The 19,281-nt window shown below is 47.0% G+C and overlaps 1 protein-coding gene across 1 annotated transcript in view; it reads left to right on the top strand.

The window, feature by feature from the left end:
* Positions 1-10,033: 10,033 nt before the first annotated feature.
* Cnih3 (cornichon family AMPA receptor auxiliary protein 3) overlaps positions 10,034-19,281 on the top strand; it is a 119,753-nt gene continuing 110,505 nt past the window's right edge. The window contains exon 1 of the mRNA XM_021169883.3: positions 10,034-10,120. Within this exon, the coding sequence (XP_021025542.1) occupies positions 10,040-10,120 (81 nt within the window). The 5' untranslated portion in view covers positions 10,034-10,039. The remainder of the gene's footprint in view (positions 10,121-19,281) is intronic.

Raw genomic sequence — 19,281 nt, forward strand, 5'->3', positions numbered from 1 at the left:
AACAGTCGCCTCAGGTTTTCCACACGGCACTTGGACTTGTGGAGAAAGCCACACCTCCTTTCCTCTGGGAAGAGTAGGAAGAGATTTCATGTCCCACGGAATGATCACAATAAAGTCATGTCCAACACTGCTGCTGCCCTCTGTGCTTTAGAGGACAAAGGATGGCATCAAGGGTCTCGGTGTCAGGCATGCAGTTGGGATGCTGTCGGGCTCCCATCTCTAACACGCACCATTAAGTTCCTGCACTTGCTCTCCGTCTCTTTGGCCTCTCAGGTAGAAACATGACAAAAGGAACATCATCCTTTAGAAAGCAGAGGCAGGTGGATTTCTGAGTTCGAGGCCAACCTGGTCTACAGAGTGAGTTCCAGGACAGCCAGGGCTACACAGAGAAACTCTGTCTTGAAAAACCAAAAAAAAAAAAAAAAAAAAAAAAAAGCATCAAAATAGGATGCACAGGTTGTGCTGCTGCTGTGGCTCCAAGGCCTACCACCTTCAGAAGTCGACCTCTGGCAAGTGTGTCTACCCTACCAAGTGCAAGAGAAAGTATAACTGGAGTGGCAAGGCTAAGAGATGAAACACTACCTGGGGAAGTAATGGGCAGGAACGTTTAAGTAGGGGGAGGGATGAGAGGAAAGGGTGGAGGGTTGAAGGGAGGGATAACTAATACTAAGCATGTTTGAAAAAGCCATGTGGAAGCCCGCTGCTTTATAAGCGTCACATACACTTATATACAAATCGCATATGTGGATCACCTTATGCAGGTGATAACACTCTTCTCAGGCGGCATACGCTGCTAAATAAAAAGCCTGGTGTCAGTAGCCCAGTGGCTACTGTTGCTCTCGCTTGCCTTCCAGAACATAATGGTAAGACCATGTTGCTCGTGACACCACACGATGGGCTCACAGACCATGGGGAAATCAAACTGGTCCTGCCTAGGAAGCTCCCTGCCTCCTGTCTAGCTTTCATAGTATGGAAGGTGCTGTGCGGGCAGCTGGGGGAAGAGTCGTCAGTGTCCTACCAGGCTGTGATCCCTGTGAGCTACAATAATGACTGAGATCTGCCCATGATGATTATATAAAATACATATACTATATTTTATAACTCATATATAAAATATACTTACGGTTATAGTTTAATTTACATATGTATCTATAAATATCGTGACCCATTTCCTCTAACTGGTGCCCACACCTCAAGTATTCCACAGTCTCCAAAAACAGTACACTGAGTTCAAGACCACGTGTCCAAACCTACGAACCTGTGGGGGATATTTCTCTCACACTGTAACAGTGGGTTTCTGGCTGACCGGATGGCATTGGTTTAAGAGACTTATTTCTGGCTCACTGTAGCTCCTAGAGAGCAGTCTTGTCAAGCCATGCCAAAGAAGGGGCTTAAGCACAGAGCTTAGTGATTCTGGGATCCAACCCCACAGGGCACCGAGACAGTGGAGTACAGGTCCTCGGCCATCACTTCAGATGCCCTGGGGATCAGGCCAGCTTCTCAGGTTTCCCAGTCACTTGGGATTTGGCCTTAGAATGCCAGGGATTCTTTTTTTTTCCCAGATGTTTTTTTAAATATTTCAAGCAGTGTTCTAAGGTGTGTTCACTGAGAGGCTTTAAACTACTCAACCGAGCATTATAGAACGGGGACGTTCCATATCACAAGAAGATGTTAATAAAATAGACCCGCCATCCCACCTCTGACTTTCAGGCCTTCATCTGTAGTGCAGCTGTGATTTTCTTGGTCTGCCTGTCAGGGGCTGATGTCAGAAAGGGAACTCTAGAAATGCTGGAAGTCAAAACCCCAGGAAATGTCAGCTAAAGGAACTATTGGAACTCAGGAAGTTAGAACCCCAGGCATTTCCTACTCATTAATTTAAAAAGGAAGTATTTATTATCCATACATGCCAGCTACGAGCTGTCCAGGTTCCATGCGGTTTCCTGTCTAACTGGTAAGGGAGTGTTTTCTCCCACAAGAGAAGAGAGAACCATGCCTGCAGCATGGAGGCGGGTCCTGCGGCACGGGGCGGGGCCTTCGGCATGGGGGCGGGGCGAAGCAGGGGGAGGTGGCTGAGAATCAGTACTGAGTGCCCACACTGTTTTCCCTGTCATAAAAGTTGAACAGCCAGTTGCCCGTTTTTTTGTTTTTTTTTTTGTTTTGTTTTGTTTTTTTTTCTCTAGCCACCGTGCTGCCAAGACTGGCCAGTTACCACGGCGGAGCTGGTGATTCAAGCTTCTCTGGTCTGGAAGGCGAACATGATGCTCAGAAGGAGACCCACTGAATTCACAGGCAGGAGAGAGAGCTCAGCAAGTGAAGGCCCTCGGCTCTGCTCCGTCAGTCTCTAAGACTCACACAGTAGAAGGAGAGAAATGACTGCCACAAATAGTTCTGTGACCTTAACATACATAGTGTGGCACATGTACATGCTTGGCGGCGCGCGCGCACCCCCCCCCCCCCACACACACACATCAATGTAGTGAAATAAATAAGCAAATAAATAATTCAGAGTAGGAAAACTGAATTTGGGAGCCATAACCACTAGCTATAGAATGATCCCCTCTGCTCATCCTTAACTGCTTATTCTGTGAGTTCTTATGGAATAAGACAATGAAGCCTCTTGCTTTCTTCTTCTTCTTCTTCTTCTTCTTCTTCTTCTTCTTCTTCTTCTTCTTCTTCTTCTTCTTCTTCTTCTTCTTCTTCTTCTCTCTCTCTCTCTCTCTCTCTCTCTCTCTCTCTCTCTCTCTCTGTGTGACATAGAGAGAGACAGAGGTCAGAGGTCAACGTTGGGTATCATTCTTCAGAAAGCTGTCCACGTTGGGTTCTGAGATGGGATGGATCTCTGGTACTTGGGGCTTGTTGATTAGGCTAAACTTGGCAGCCGGCAGGCCTCAGGATCCACCCGTCTCCACCTCCCCAGCACTGGGTTACAAACTTGTGCCACCACACCCAGCTTTTTTGGAGGATTAGACTCAGATCGTCATGGATACATAGTACATACACTTTATGGACTGAACCATCTCCCAGCCCCCAAACTTTTCATGTTATGAACCTACAGAAGTAAAATATTCTGTTGCTGACAGGTGAGCATAGATCTTCACTGATGCCATGGATTAGCAGGAGAAAGGTTCCAGATATAACATAAAATCAGAATTGTCAGCTTAGACCTACTGTGGCAGCTCCCTGACACCGTTAGTATCCAGAACCCCTTTCCCTTTGGCCCTTCCATCCTTAGCATGTGAATTTAATTTTCATGGTCACATAAAGGCGACCCATCCTTAGCATGTGAATTTAATTTTCATGGTCACATAAAGGCGACTCCAGCTATCATGTTGCAGGTGGGAAGACAGGAAAGAGGCCAAACCTTTTATCCTGTGAAAGCCTAGTTTATGCAGGTCTCAGGAGGCGCTTCCTCCAGAGATCTCCTCCACCTCATTGCCCACCTCTAGATACCTTACCAAACAGTCTGAGAAGATGAAATTTCTCATTCTGCCTTTTATAAGACAGGAAAGGAAAGCACAGGGTTTGGATGGCTTTTGATTGGCCATCCACGTTTCTGCTATACCGCCAAAGTCTGGCTTTCTGTTATCTGCAGGTCGAAACAATATCCAGGTGTTCTAGTCCGGCTACCAGTGATGAAAAGCAGAGGAGAGGATGCTGGGTGCTTAGGGAGGCGTCACAGACAAGACGATGACCTTAGGCAAGTAGTGTGTGCATGCATTTCTTCCTTTGTACTTAGGACCACACGGTCCAGACACACCAGCCTGTTCCTGCTACTTCTCTTCTATGTCGGATTTACTTTGTAGCCCAGCCTGGCCTGGAATTCCTCTTGTCTAGGATCAGAGGCAAGTGTCACCACACCTGGCTTCCTCCTTGAATTCCGTTCTGCCCTTTATCATTTGTGTAGTAACTCCCTGCTTCACTGAAGGTGATGGCAAATGAGTGTCCCCACATGGCTATGACATGACTTACCCTCATACTTATCCCACCTCTGACCCCTTCCTGCCTCAGGTTCACCCCCTTCCCGCCCCATGCTCACACAAATCAGGGAAATGGCCAGTGCATAAAAGGGAGTGTTTGAATTCTTAGGCAGCTGAGTTCAGTGGGTTGAAACTCTCCTTTCTGCCCATTAGTAATCCCATTTCATTCGTGGGAAAACCTGACCAGACACTTCCCTTTGGCATAAGCATGTCCCCTAACTGGCATTAACTCAGGCTTCTTGGTGCAGATGGGACACGCTGTTTCCCAGCAGGCCTTGTGGGAATTTCAGCAACTCTCTAGCCTTAAGCTTAAATCCACTCACTAACTTCTTTACACCCACCACTCCTGGCTTTCAGCAACAGTCCAACCGTTCCCTGACTACCAATCAGAGACTCTGTCTAGGTCAGACACTGCCAAAGCCTGTTTTTTTTTTCTCTTGATGACTTTAGATGTTTGGAGTGCCTTAAAAACTGGGGTTTTAAAAGTGACTATTCATAAAACTTCAGGGGATGCAAACCAGCAGGAGAAAGTTTCACAGACATTCCTCTGTCGCATGTCAGACTCAGCAGCAGTCAGCACCATGACACAAACGCCTCCGAGTTTGTCCCCAAATTGATTTTGTAGCTGCTTTCTAAAAACCAGGATCTAAAGGCTTTTCTCTTCATCCCTCTGTGCCCACAGGACACCTTACCCTATTTTCTTGCATATAGTTGACTTAATAATAACTTTTCTAAAGTTGGGAGGGAGTCAGCCACTGCCAGCTCTGTTCTGAGCTGATGCTTTAGTCCACTCTAACCTAGGTCACTCTGCATGCCCTCATAGGCCAGGCTGCTGCTGGCTGGGTTCAGACTCTGTTTCTGTAACCCACCCAGTCTGCATTCACATGTGGAAAATACCACAACGTGCAGGTTCGCATGAAGTGTACACATAATCTTCCGGCTCCATTTAAAATAGTTTAAATGTAACTTTGAGCCCTCTTGATGCTTGACTAGAAGGAGATTTGTTTGTTATTAGGAATGCAGGAAGATGCTCACAAGTTTAGGCAAAGATGCTGGAGGTGGGGAGCTGGTACAATTCTGAAGTACCAGAAGCCAGGTCCACACAGGGTCTTCTTGAGTCTTGGTCCTTTTATTTCTGGCCTTCTTGTCTTTGCTGGCTGGAGAACCTTGAAGGCTTAGGCCTGACCAGCACCACACAGCCACAGTTTTTGTGTCTCCTACAACACCAGCATGAAATAATGTGTGTGTCTTTTCTTCTCTAAAGCCTTGGCCCCAACCTCTCCAGTCTGCAGAAAATTGCTTCCTGCTTCCCTCTGGATGTTGGCAGAGCTTTTCTGTCTCCTCGCCTAATTCCAGGCATCCCCCAGACATCTTCTGAGGGACAAAGCTTTCCCCAAGGTAGAAAAAGCCTTTGTCTTTAAAGTCATTCCGCTTTCCACCTTAGTTTTTATTCAGCCAACATCCATTAGTGTACCTGCCCTGACTCTTACACAGTATTGAAAGATCTCTGTTCTGACTGGTAAACAGTATGGTGGTCCTTGCAGAACATGGTAAAAAAAATCAATTAATAATTAAATTTTAAATTAAACTCATTAATTCAGGCTAATCATGACGAGATGTCACCAGGGCCATTGATAGATGGGCCTCCCATCTACTTATTTATTACAAAGCACTCCCTGCTGCGTGCCTCTCAGTCTTATCATTATTGAAATCATGGTTATTCCCTGATGCTAATAATCACTGCTTCAGATGTATCGTTTGCACATTGTAATTCTTGCATACATTGTAAATGCAGTGTTTCAATATTTACAAGTTGGGGAATTCATCAATAAAATATCAAAAACTATCTCAGAATAGAGAAACAACGGACTAAAGATACACTTATTAGCGTTCCATTGCCAGTCACCTGCATCTATGGAGGACACAAGGATGTTTATAATAAGCTGCATCCTGGAGGGTCTGCCACATGCCCTGATTGCCCTTCACACCAAGAGAACTGGGACAGAGCAACACACTTTTTATTTCTTCAATACAAAACCATTTTATGATTTTAATAAAACCATGGTTTTCCCGCCGGTGTTGCTGACATGATAGCTCTGAATGGCACTCAGAACTGATTCTTAAAAGACTGTGGGGGACCTGACTATATCACCCCCAAACAGGAATGATCACTGAGTTGAAAGCAATGAAGACAGGGCCTATGCAGGAGAGCTCTGCCATCCAGCTACCTGCTTACAGGCAGGAGACAGACTCAGACAGATGGAAGACACCCCTCCAAACAACGAATTCACATTCTCCTACCTTGAAGAATAGCTGATCACACCTTACAATTAGACAGACTCAAACAGACAAAAGACTCCCCTCCAGCCAACACAAATGAATTCACATTCTCCTATCATGGAGAATAGGTGACCACACATTACAGTTCTGGACTGTACTGGCCCAGATCCCATCTACTCAAATGAGCCCATGGTTGCCTCCCCCCATCCCTTCTGCCTGTTCTTTGTTCTATTCCAAGTCACCACACCTGCAATACTTAAAGTCTTTTTCCTCTGCCCGACACCTCTCAGGAAATGTACTGTCATTTGAAGATGTTATATAAGCTAGGATTCAAAGCCACCTCTTTGAGAATTCCTCATTCTCTGTGCTTCTCCCACGGGTATATGAAATATACATGTTAGTAATTTATTTGTTTTTGCTTGTAAATCTCTCTTTTATCATAAAGGTCTCTTGCAAACTAAGAATAATCCCTATAACTCACACACACACACATTCATCAACATGTCAATCATATTATATAAAAGTTTAGGATTTAATTTTTTAAATTATAATTATCAGTCAAAAGATTGATTAAAAATAAAATATATTTTATTCAATAAAATAGTTGAGAAAATCTTCTGAATTCAACAAATGTTGATAAAAACAATTTAAAATTCTATGAAAATATACTTCAAGTGTTAAAACTACCCGACATGTACTTAAGCATAATCAAGCATTTCAAACATGAAATATTCAATAGTCATTAAAAAATAACTGTGTCTATATAAGTATTAAATTCATGGTTCCACTTGTTGGAAGGCATCTCTACTTAAGGGAGAAAGCAACTCATTTGACAAGTTATAAATCAAGACAGTAAAATATGTATTTTCTAGGAAATTCTCACATACAGCATCTTAATAATTTATTTAAAATGAGACATCTAAACCCCTTTGATCTTGTGGAGGTGAGAGTAACACCTTAGACAATATAATTAAACTTTATCACTCGTACTTCAGAAAAATGGTGTCAGTGGGAAACATGCCATGGGAATCCCTTCTATAGACTATGCTCATGTCTGCTACAAAGAAAGTCTGGCATTCCAGCCAAGATCTCAGAAACATCTCGGAATGCTTTCACATTAGTGTCTATTAAGTGTTTAAAGTAAAGAGTTTCCAGACTTAGAAAGACAAACATTGCATGTTCTCTCTCATAGTGGGACCTAGCATCAAGTCTTGAGATTTGTGTACTTAACTTAGAGAGAATCTGTAGAATTTAGGGGTGTCTCAGAGACCAGCAAGGAACAAGGGATATTGTCATTTGCTCCAGGTTGCCCATCAGAACTTGATGATAAGGTTCTATTGCAGAAGACACGTTGGTCACAGGAGATGGAGAAATCAAGCTAGCATTGATTAGGGAGTTTCCTCTCTGCTTTCTACCTTTCATAGTACCACAAGGAGCTATGCAGGCTTCTGAGTGTATGTGTGGCTCATCAACAGTCTTACCCAGCTGTGAACCCAATGAATATGAGTAATGACTGATGTGGCAAGATATGTCCATGGGCACAGCAGTGGCATGAATGTTAAAGGGGCAATCAGCTGCTTCCCGATTGGGTTTAAGGTCTTTGAGGAGGAAACTCATGCCTGCTACTATATATCTGGCCCAGAATCCATGGTTGGGGAATTGTTAATGTCCAGAGGATAACTCTCTACAGTTTTGCTAAATGGAACTAGTATCAAACTGTCCCGTAACTTTGTATCTCTCTACCTATAGGTTAGTGCAGCTCTTAGATCTCACGAGGGAAGTTGTTTTGTGTAGTGGAGGGCAGTTAATGTAAATGCATGACCTGTCAAAGTGCAGTGGAGTGCTCAGCCAGCCACAAATGGACAATCATATCACATTCCTTCTCCCTAAGTTTCAGGGACCATCATGGAGAGGTGGCAAGAAAAGGGGCCAAAACCTGTAAGATCCAGAGGTTGGGAAGACGGGAGCGAAGCATTCTTTTCTGTACATAATCCGATGTTCTGAGGTGCACCTCAAACCACTATGCTTACCTAGATTCCTGGGGGACTTGCTTGCTAGTCATCTCTCAGGACATTTCTTCTTGCTTCCTGTGCTGACTCATCTGAAATCCAAGTTCTATCTGCAGGGTTGGAACTTTTTTTTTTTTCATTGAGCGATTATGATACATTTTTTTTTTTAAAGATGCTTAACCTCTGTGGCAGAGATCCCTAATGTTTACGGATTGATTGGGTAGCAATTGCTCCCTGCTAGGTCCTGTCCTGTTGGGTTTGAAGACACTCATTGCTATTCAGGTTTTATTTAAGGAGGCTAAGAAAGTTGGAGGTAGGAGCGAGTCTGCTTTCAACAGTAAGCTCTTAGTAATGCCACAGAGCAACACAGAAACACTTTCTGCACCCTTGCCTTATCCCCTCCTCCCCCACCTCCCACTCCCCACTGACCAGGTTCCAATAATCCCAAGGTCAGATGGAGCAGGATAGTGGAGGATGCGAGGGATGGGCGCTAATTCAGGATCCTATGCGGGGCACAGGGTAGAGCAGTAAAGGCACCCTAGATCAGAAGTAGATTACAGTTTGGGAAATCTGCCTAAGCAGGACCCAACCAACAGGAGCCCACCACTCCCTCGACCCCTCACTTCCCGCTCTGGTGTGCTCCAAAGGGCTGGAAGCCTAGGGGCGGCCAATGCGTTGTCGCCATAGCCTTCCGCCTTCCCACTCTCTCCGGGCGCACGTGCTCAAAGAGTCCCTGCCCTTCCCGCCTCCGCGCGCTCGGGGCCGCAAGTTTCCTACGAGAGGCGGACGAGCACCGCATCTCCTCTCCGTCGCCTCCCTGGCCCCCGCCGCTGCCGCTGCAGTCTCCGCCCGCGGGGAGGGCGCGCTCTGGAGCCGGCGAGGGTGGGGCGCCGCGAGGGAGGGGTCCCAGCGCCGCAGTCCTCACGGCGCCAGCGACAGCAGCAGCAGCAGCAGCAGCAGCAGCAGCAGCAGCAGCAGCAGCAGCAGCAGCAGCAGCAGCAGCAGCAGCAGCAGCAGGTGGAGCCCCATTCAGCTGCGAGCCGCTGCTGGCCTGAAACCCGCGCCGCAGCCGCCGGGCCAGGAGCTGGCCCTCCAGGCTGGAGCCCACGCCGCCCCGGTCCGACCCAGTTTCCCAGGCACCGGGTTACCGAAGCCGGCGGCCGGGGGACGCGGTTGGGTCCGGGGCCGGATGCATCTCAGTGCGCATAGCCGCGCTGGGAGACCCCAGCCCGGGGCGCAGGGCTAACGGGACCTGGCCCACCTCAGCCACCTCAAGACTTGTGCTCCGGGGACAGAGCGGCTTTGGGATCCGGAGTCCAGGCACCTGGCCGGACGCTGTTGAAGTCTGGGTGTCGTGCTCACCCCACCTCTTTGCTTGGGCACCAACAGAGAGAGCTCTTTCCAGAGGACCGGACCTCCTCGCCTGGTCCAGAGTGGAGTCCTCGCACCCGGTGCCTGTTAGTTTCGAGAACCTTTCTAGTTGACACTGGTCTGCAGGTGTTCTCTGCTGGTTAGGTTTCTTCCTCGGCTAGGGGGACTGTTGCTACCAGAGGCATTCTGTGCCTGTGGGCGCTCCAGGTCCCGGGTCTCCAGTCCTGCCGGAATCGTCCAGGCTTCGCTGACCCTCAACTCTGTCTCTGCTTGTAGTGGGTGCTCCTAGTCGTTTGTTTTTTCCCGGAGTGTGTAGACTAGACATCTTTGTGACTGCTAATTGGGAAGGCACTGGTCTCCAGGGAGCGGCTTTGTGTGTGGTGGGATCCGGGGTCCTCAGCCATGGCCTTCACTTTCGCTGCTTTCTGCTACATGCTGTCCCTGGTGCTCTGCGCTGCGCTCATCTTTTTCGCTATCTGGCACGTGAGTAACCTGCAGAGGCTTCTAACTCTCCTGTACCCCAAAGTCCTCCCTCCCCCCACGCCCACCTCATTTCCTCATTTCACCGGCCTTTTAGACATAGCAGGCGTGGGCGGACCGCGAGGTCAGGCAGAAGTACTTGCTGGGCAGACCTTGTCCATCTCCCCTGTCCCGGGGCAGGAGACACAGTTCTTGGCTTCCTGAGACGAAGCGGTACCGCGCTGGGCGCCTACCTGTCTTGGCTGGAGCCAGTGACTGGTGGAGCCTCCTTGCCCGGCACATTCCTGGGCGTGGCAAGGTGTCCCAGACAGGCCAGGAGTAGTGGCTCAAAACCCCATCTGCCGGGCTTCTGCACCCCACCCCCTTCTCTCCTGCCTGCAGGAGAGAAGAAGCGCTGCCAGTGTCCCAGGCAATTAGTCAAGTAACTATAACAACTAAACATTTAAAATGTCAGCATCTGTGGTGGGTTGCGTTTAGACATAATTGGAGACGAAGTGGAAACACAACCAGAGCGCCTTGTAAGAAAGAGGAAGCAGGGAGAGGCCAGGCAGGAAGGGAGGGAAATCAAGAGAGATGGGAGTGAAGAGAGAAGAGGGACGGAGGAAGACCGGGATAAATAAGGTTCTAGATGCTGTGGATCTGACCAGGTCCCATCATCCCCAGGGCACGAGCTTCCACTCGCTATGGAGTGCAGATGGGTCCTAGATCGTCAGGTGTGGTGTGTGGAGCTGTGTGGATCGGAGGACTCCTAAAGGGGAGTAAGGAGGACGCAGGAGGATCTGATCTCCTGGGGACTGTGTCACATTTCACAAACCCTTGACCCACTAGCTTCCTTCTGAGGCTGCTTATGGGCCCTCTTCTCACTCTGGGAAGGCTGATCAGAAGGGCCAAGGTTCCAATGATTGACAGGCACCATTAACAACACAGTCTTGCCCTTCCAGCAGGGTTGGAGGTGATGGAGGGACCCTGAGATGAGCTCCTGGAGGCCTGGTTCTGGGGAGCCTTGGAGAGATTGTGTACAACAGGAGATGACCTAGAAGGAAGAAGAAGACTGAGGCGCAGTTGAGATGCTGATGTTTTGTCTGAGTGGTCTGTAGTGTGAGAGGGTTTATCTTAAAATAGTACCCTGAGTCTCCTGCTCTAAGGGGCCAAGTGACAAGGAGCAGAGGGAACGCCCCTGGGGAGGAGGGAGGGACTTCTAACCACCGGTCCTGAGAAGACCCTGTAGATCACATCTAAGCTTCCGCTTCTTCCTAAGCTTGCATAATCACATATCATTTGGTTTAGGGATATAGAAATGGGGGGGGGGGTCCGATGTAGGAATTTGAGGGCTAATAAAAAAAGTCAGTTAGATGTGATGGGATTTTGTCCTCTCTGCCTTGGAATGCTGGATCTGTTCTACTGCACACAGTTGGACTTTGAGGATGTTGGCAATTATAAAGGAAAGGAAAGGAAAGGAAAGGAAAGGAAAGGAAAGGAAAGGAAAGGAAAGGAAAGGAAAGGAAAGGAAAGGAAAGGAAAGGAAAGAGAGATTGATTCCTGGATAGGATGAACAGGGATTCAAGGTAGGAAGTGCTCAATCATACAGCAGAGTTCTGCTCCCTTGTTCTAAAGGAACTTTCTCAGCTTCTTCATATTTGCAAAGGCTTATACATTCTTGAAGGCAAATACTTAATTTGGTGTTTCTTCCTGGTTTTGCTTTGCCTGGAGAGGTGGGAGGTCCTGAGAGCACCCGTGACTCCTTCAGACTTGATGTTCACTGCACTGGCTCCTGAAGCAGGGTGGGTCACGAGAAAGAAGTCTCTTCTCTCCCTCAGTGTGTGTGTGTGTGTGTGTGTGTGTGTGTGTGTGTGTGTGTGTGTAGTGATGGGGAGGGATATACAAAACCCTAGGACCAGTTAATAAAGTAGTTTTTGGGCAGTAGAATTTGGGCAGTTCAGTTGCACAAGAGACGTCTGAATGTCCTAGTGATCCTGTGCTGGCCTCTGCCCTGAGCTCTCTTCTCCCAATCTGAGGAGTACAACACAATCAAATCCCAAGTCAGGTCCTGGTGGCACCCCTGGTGGAAGTGACATAGTGACAGCAGGGTCAGTCTCTGTTCCCTAGTCTTTTCCTTCTCTCTGAATCAAGCAGTCCAACCCCCCACCACAGAACTCTGGTACCTGAACACTGAAAGGGGAACTCAGAAACACTCTGACCTCCACACACACACACACACACACACACACACACACACACACACACACACACACACACACTGTGCTTGTGGGTCATTGGTTGAATGGTGCATTCGTTTCAATCAAAAATTTAGGAGAGTTAGTAGACGGTACATTTGCCTTCTTTCCGGCATCTTATGTCTCTACACATTTCCTGATCTGGTGAGTCATACTTAGTCATGCTTAGAATGGATTGGCATCCCAGGTAACGAGTTGGCATTTAATAAAAGTGGTTAAAATGCCATCACCCTGGGCTAAAAGAGATGTAGGGGGTATTTTTCCCTCCTTTTTCCCCCTTTTTCCTATTTATTCGTACAGGTGCATACCTACTTGAGGAGAATAATAGAAGTTACTATTTATCCACTATGTAGTTTGGAGAGGACCTGCCAGGTGTATCTCCAGTTATCTTGCTTCCCCTCCCCCAGTCTCCCCTGGATGTCTAGAAGCAAAGATACACAAGGCTGGTTAGCAGCACATTTAAGTCTTGATATATATATATATATATATATATTTTTTTTTTTTGCCTTGAAAAAAATCTATCTGCATTGTCTTCAAATGAAGTTACTTCACGTCAGCCACCATCTTTGAGTGCATTTTTCTTGCTTTGCAGAAGGAAAGAAAAGCTGAGGGTTGTTTGTCTGCGTGCTTGTTTAGACCATGGCTCTGTGTTCTTCATGTATCTTGTCTCTTACATGCCAGGGCATCCTTTACTCCCCACAGATGACTTTTTACACATGAAGAATCCATGGCTCTGAGAGACTCTGAAACCTGTCCAAGCTTATGCTGCTAGTATGTGTTAGGCTTGGGATTCGAACTGAGTCTGTGAGACTCTTATGGCCAAGTCCTTTCCCGAGCTGTAATCACTGGCTTTGAATTATTGATTTAATAATAGTTGTTACCCAAAACATTACTTTCTATGTAAGTAAGCTATTTAGAGTTACAATTTCTGACTGGAGTATAGCAAGGCTCACAGTATTGACATGTAGTCCACACTGGCGTGGAACTCACGCTCACCCTACCTTCATCTCCAAAGTGCTTGTCACATTTACTAGTGCACCCAGCTCTGTGCATCCCTCTTTAAAAGAAGAACCTGTATTTCATCTTCTTACAAATTAGGCTTTTACTTACAAAAGCAAAAGGGTACAGGATCCTTTCAAAAAAGTTTGAAAATATAACAATATGCAATGAAACAGCTACCATCCATCTTTCCGTCTATAAAACATTGGATTGGGTGCTCTCTCTCTCTCTCTCTCTCTCTCTCTCTCTCTCTCTCTCTCTCTCTGTGTGTGTGTGTGTGTGTGTGTGTGTGTGTGTGTGTTGTGCATTTTAAAAGCTGCATGTGGATGTTTAGAGGGGAAAATCTCACAAGTGTTCTGAACGGTTCACTCTGTGGAGTGATGTCTGTTTCCAGCCAGTCTGAGAGGAACAGTGTTTACTCACAATTCAGAATCCTTTCTGCTCCAGCTTGGCCGAGGCTGTTCGCAGACGGTCTCATTATATAAACACAGATGAAGCCGTTCTTTGAAAAGATCAAAGATGCATTACCGTTTATTTCAGGCTTTTAATTTTTCAGGTTTTTTTTCATATCTATCTATCCATCTCTCTGTCTGTCCACCTGCCCATCTGCCCACCCACCCACCTGCCTATCTATCTATCTATCTATCTATCTATCTATCTATCTATCTATCTATCTATCTATCTATCTATCTATCGATCTATCTATGTGCATTGGTGTTTTGCCTGCATATATATCTGTGTGAGGGTGTCAGATTCCCTGGAGATGGAGTTACAAACAATTGTAAGCTGCCATGTGGGTCCTGGGAATTGAACTTTCTTCTGGAAGAGCAGCCAGTACTCTTAACTGCTGGGCCATCGTTCCATCCCTATTTTCCAAGTTTTTAATCTCTAGAGTCCCTCTGAACTTCAGTAACTAAAAAAATAAAAGTTAGTTCCCTGTGAAGCTCTTTAGAAGGACTTGATGTGTCACTTCATCTTGAAATGGGCTTGGGCTCATGGTGACATTTGCTCTTGGAGTTTGAATGGACCTCACAGGCAGTAATGAGTACCAGTTGGCTGAGGAGCAAATTTCCCTAGACAAAGTTTCTTCATTGCTGAACCTTTCAGCCAGTTCTAGCCTGTCACAGATCCGGTCACTAGGATTAGGTATCAGTTTCTCCAGTTACCCATCCATAAAAAAAGAAGGGGGGGTGTTTTGTGAAACAGGACCCTTGGGGCTCAGTGTAGCCTTTTCCCCAGAGACCCTCTTTGACCTGCTCTGAGCCAGGGGCAAACATGAGTACTTTCCAGGGCTTCTCTGGCTTCCACAGCTGGTCTGTTTGAATCAAGTCATCCTCTTGCATCCAGGGTAAGGTATCTGCAGCAGCTGCCTGTCCTTCCCATCCCCTGCCTCCCCATGGTATCTCTCCATCTCTGCAGAAAGAGAAGAGCCTTTTCTGCCCATCCTTGTTCTCCACAGCTGAGGATGATCCTGGGGGCACAGAGATGCTTAATCATCTTTACAAAAGATTCTCCAGCTCTTTTGCTTCTGGCTGCCCTGGAGACCACACCCTAGGTAGCAAGGGACCCTGCATCCTTTTATGGACTGTGGTGCTTTGGAACCTGGAGAACTACAACTGATGCAAAGAAGACCAACCATTTGGGAGGCTCACAGCCTGTGATACTAGTGTGTGTGTGTGTGTGTGTGTGTGTGTGTCTTCCCACAGGAGGTGGGGAACACTGACAAACTTGGGGGGTGCTTTGGTATTTGTTTGGTATTCTGCTGTGGTATTTGTTTTTTTTTGTTTGTTTGTTTCTGCTTGTGGTGAGTGCTGGCTGGCCCATTCCCAAAGCCAGTCTTGTCACCGTTGTATCTCCATCAATCATGTTGTAAGAACAGAGGAGGGGACAGAACTCGGAGGCTCTGGAAACAAGCCAGTGCTGGCTGGCAGAGCTCCCTCAGTTGCTTATGGGTTCCAGGCTTCCTAAGGTGAGATGCAGTGGAGCTACCAAAAGTTTCCCCCTGACTCTCCAGTCTCTGAGCAACGGCAGGCGAAGCTGTGAGGTCTTGTCATGGACGCTTCTATCTGTACCAGCGCTGAGACCACACTTGCCTTCACTTTCCTCCTGTCTCCTCCAGCCGTTGTATTCCGTTCTCTACTGTGCATTCCCGTGGCTCTGTGCTTTATTCTCTGGACCTGTTTTCTGCTACCACTTTCTTCCCAGAAGTTGAGAAGTGCCTCATTTTCCCATCAGTGTGATGTCTGGACAGCACCCTCTCCACTCTTGGCCGTCACTGTTGTCTGCCTCTGTGGGCCACTCTCAGAGGCAGATCCACCAAGGATTGGACGTAGTCATGGACACATCCTTACTGACCTATGTTGTGGTCGCTCACCTGACCTCCTGTCTGAGACTACGTATGACCCCCTGACCACACCTCTGCCTTTTTAGAGGATATATAAATGCTAGGGCCTTGAGAAGTGTGTGTGTGTGTTGTTGTTGTTAGTGGTTTGTTATGTGCACAAAGAAGAAACAAGAAGAAATCAGATATCCCAATGGCGAAGATTAAACTTGCCCCAAGGAACCCAACACCCCTAATCAGCAGAAAGTCTTTATCATAGTCTCTGCATCAGTATGGCTTGGGTCTGAGTTGTGAACTTTCTCCATACCGTCTTATGTTTTTGACATATTCTTGGAGCCCCAGAAGCTCCTACACTCATGTGTTCATGTCAGGCTCACTAATATGACACAGCCTGTCATGAGGAGCACCTCACTGCCCTGCACTGATATGATGGAGCCTGTCATGAGGAGCACCTCACTGCCCTGCACTGCTATGACACAGCCTGTCATGAGGAGCACCTCACTGCCCTGCCATCTTGGTCTTTTCTGTTGCTATAACAGAACATGGTAGACCAGGTAGCAGAAACGAGAGTTTATTTGGCTCATAGTTCTAAGATCTAAGGGCTACCCCTGGCAAGGGTCTTCTTGCTACATCACACCGTGATGGAAGGCACCACTTGGCATGAGAGCATGTGTTGGGAAGTGGGGGATGGTTTCCACATTATACTTTTAGAACTAATTCCACCTATGGCATCAGCCTTGGTCCATTCATGTAGGTGGTATCCATGACTTCATTGCCCCTTAAAGGTCCCACCACTTCATACCTTCGCAACAGCAATTAAATTTCAACATGGTTTTTAATGAAACAACCAGAGCATAGTACCCACCGTCTAAGAACTTCTCTGTGTGTGCTCTGGCAAGTTCATTTCTCCCTTGACTCTAGCCACGGTTTCCCTTTTGTTGAAGCTGCTGTCTTCTGTGAGCATTGATTCAACATGTGTCCCTGAACCCTCAGTACCACACCCCACAGCCGTGTCTCCAGGCCTTCTGACCTGCTATTTCTTCTTCCAGATAGGCTTTGCCTTCCGAGATCCTGCCCACTTTCTCTTTATTTTCTTCCATCAGACAGACACATAATACCCTGGGGATGGATCCATCTTCCAGGTCTGGGTATTTTGCCAGCTGTGTTTCTTCCCTGTTCCTAAGGTAATTCTTGAAAGTCTTTGACCCCTGCCCTCTGTCCACAGTGCTTATTCACTCAGTGCCTGCCAAGGACACCAATGGCTCTCTGCTGGGCGGTCTCCGGGTATCAGTTAGCTTACAGAGACCTCTCTGTGGTCTGGACATTGCTGTTCATACTTGCCTTCCTGGTCCCTCTAGTCTCAAGTTGTTTCTGGATCATGCCTTGGGTTCTTCTCTCTACTCTGAACATTTTCTCACCTTTTTCCTGGTTGCTTTCTTTCTTTCTTTCTTTCTTTCTTTCTTTCTTTCTTTCTTTCTTTCTTTCTTTCTTTCTTTCTTTCTTTCTGCCTCTTAGACTTGAACTTAGAACAGGCCTGAGTCTGCCTTCACGAGCTGCCGGCCCCATTCCCGCTTGTTCTACACTGAGCCTGTGTGTCCTCGTCACTCAAGGCCTCGGTGGATCTGGTCCTTAGCTTCAGACCTCTCCACTTCTTCTCTCTCAGTTATCATTAAGCATTAACTTTTTGTCACTGGGAGAGTGAACTTGTGAAAGATTTGTTTGGGCTCCATGATCCAGTGACCAGATGGCTCTGGGTTTCTATTGAGGTAGTCTTTCAAGGGTAAGAAGCAGTGTAAAATCGTAAATTACATTAACCAGGAGGCAAGGAGAAAGAGAATGAAGAGATTGGGGTCCCATAATCTCCTGAAAAGGTCACATCTGAGTGCCCGGATGACCTCCTGGTAGGCTTCACTTCTGAAAGGCTAAGTCTTTCATGTGTGCCCTCTTGGGACATGCACCATTCAAACATAGTCACTTGTCTTCTCTTCTCTGCCTCATGGCCCTCCCTGCCTTGGGGCAGGCTTGATTTGTTCTTCCTGGGAGCATCATATCCTTTCAAAACTGGACTCCTGGGTTTTCATCCCACTCAACTGAATCCATATGCTACAACCCTCTCCAGAGTGAGCTCTAATAGCTGAGAGAATCTCTTCATGTCATCTCCAGAATAAAAGCCTTTCTGAACTCTCTTACCCACAAAGCTTAGCAGGCTTCCGAGGCTAGGTCCAGTCAATGGTTTCACCCTTACTTGACACCGTCTGTTCCAGTAAGTTCCCAAATGGGTTCTTACTCTTCCCTTGAGTGCTGTCTACTCGTCCCTTTCCTTATTGGGCTGGCTGAATTCCAGCCTTACATTTCCTGAGAAGCCTCCACTGCCCCTCATTTATTTCCCCTGTCCCCTTACACCCCAAGGTTCCATTGGTCTTGCAGCACTAGGCTACAGGTTCTTGGGGATTGGAATGGCTCCCATCTGTTGTGGCCTCACTATCCAGCGCACGGGTGGTTTGATGATTAGAGCTCTTACTGCAGCATAAGTAGATTCAGCATCTGGCTAATTTACTGGGCCAGCCAAGCTTGACAAACTCTTCCTTGATGAATAGTTTCCTAGACTTACAATAGTCTTATAGATGGTTTCTAAAATTATACAATCCCAGACCTGCAGGAGGCATCTCAGGTCTGGTGGCTCTGTCTGCGAGGGAATTCTATTCTATTGCTGTGAAGAGACACCATGACCAGGGCAGCTCACAAAAGGCATTTAATTGGGGGGCTTGCTCACAGTTTCAGAGTCATGTCCATCATGACAGGAAGCATGGCAGCACACGGGCACAATGCCGGAGCAATGGCTGAGAGCTTACATCTGATCTGCAAGCACGAGGGAGGCAGAGAGTGAGACTGGGCGTGGCATGAGCTTTAGAAATCTCAAAGCCCATCTCCCAGTGACATATTTTCTTCAACAAGGCCACACCTCATGATCCTTCAACCGTCCTAGGCTAGGTGGTCAGGGAGCTCTTAGGATCTGCCTATTTCTACTTCACAATGATGGGGTTGCAGGCATGCACATCCATGAGTATTATTATTATTATTATTTTAAATGTAGGTCTGTGAATTCAAACTCGGGTCCCCACACTTGCTCATTGGGCCGTCTCACCAGCCCCTGTGATACCCATCAAAAGTGTATTACATTTAGTATGTGTATATATGTACATGTGTGTGCATATGTGCACAGGCACAGTACATACGTGGGGGTCAGAGGACAACTTGTGGGAGTCACTGCTATCTCTACCATGTGGGTCTTACAGATCATACTCAGGCCATCAGGCTTGGTGGCAAGTGTCTTTTTTTTTTTTTTTTCCTGTGATGCCATCTCCCCAGTCCCTGTGAGACCCATTTTTGATCCTAATTGTGAAATATACCATTTGTTCACCACTTGGCAACCAGATGCAGACAATCTCCTTGTGGCTTATAGGGGCAAATACTAAATCCCAGCGGATGTCTTTACAGTTCAGGTTGCTTCTTGTGGTGGCTTGAGGGACTTTAGAAAGGAAACTGGATTGTTCTGAATAGAGGAGAGGCACAGGATGAGTCCTGCTAGA

The sequence above is a fragment of the Mus caroli genome, unplaced genomic scaffold (assembly GCF_978045245.1).
Source record: "Mus caroli unplaced genomic scaffold, Mus_caroli_1 scaffold_1, whole genome shotgun sequence".
NCBI classification, from domain to species: domain Eukaryota; kingdom Metazoa; phylum Chordata; class Mammalia; order Rodentia; family Muridae; genus Mus; species Mus caroli.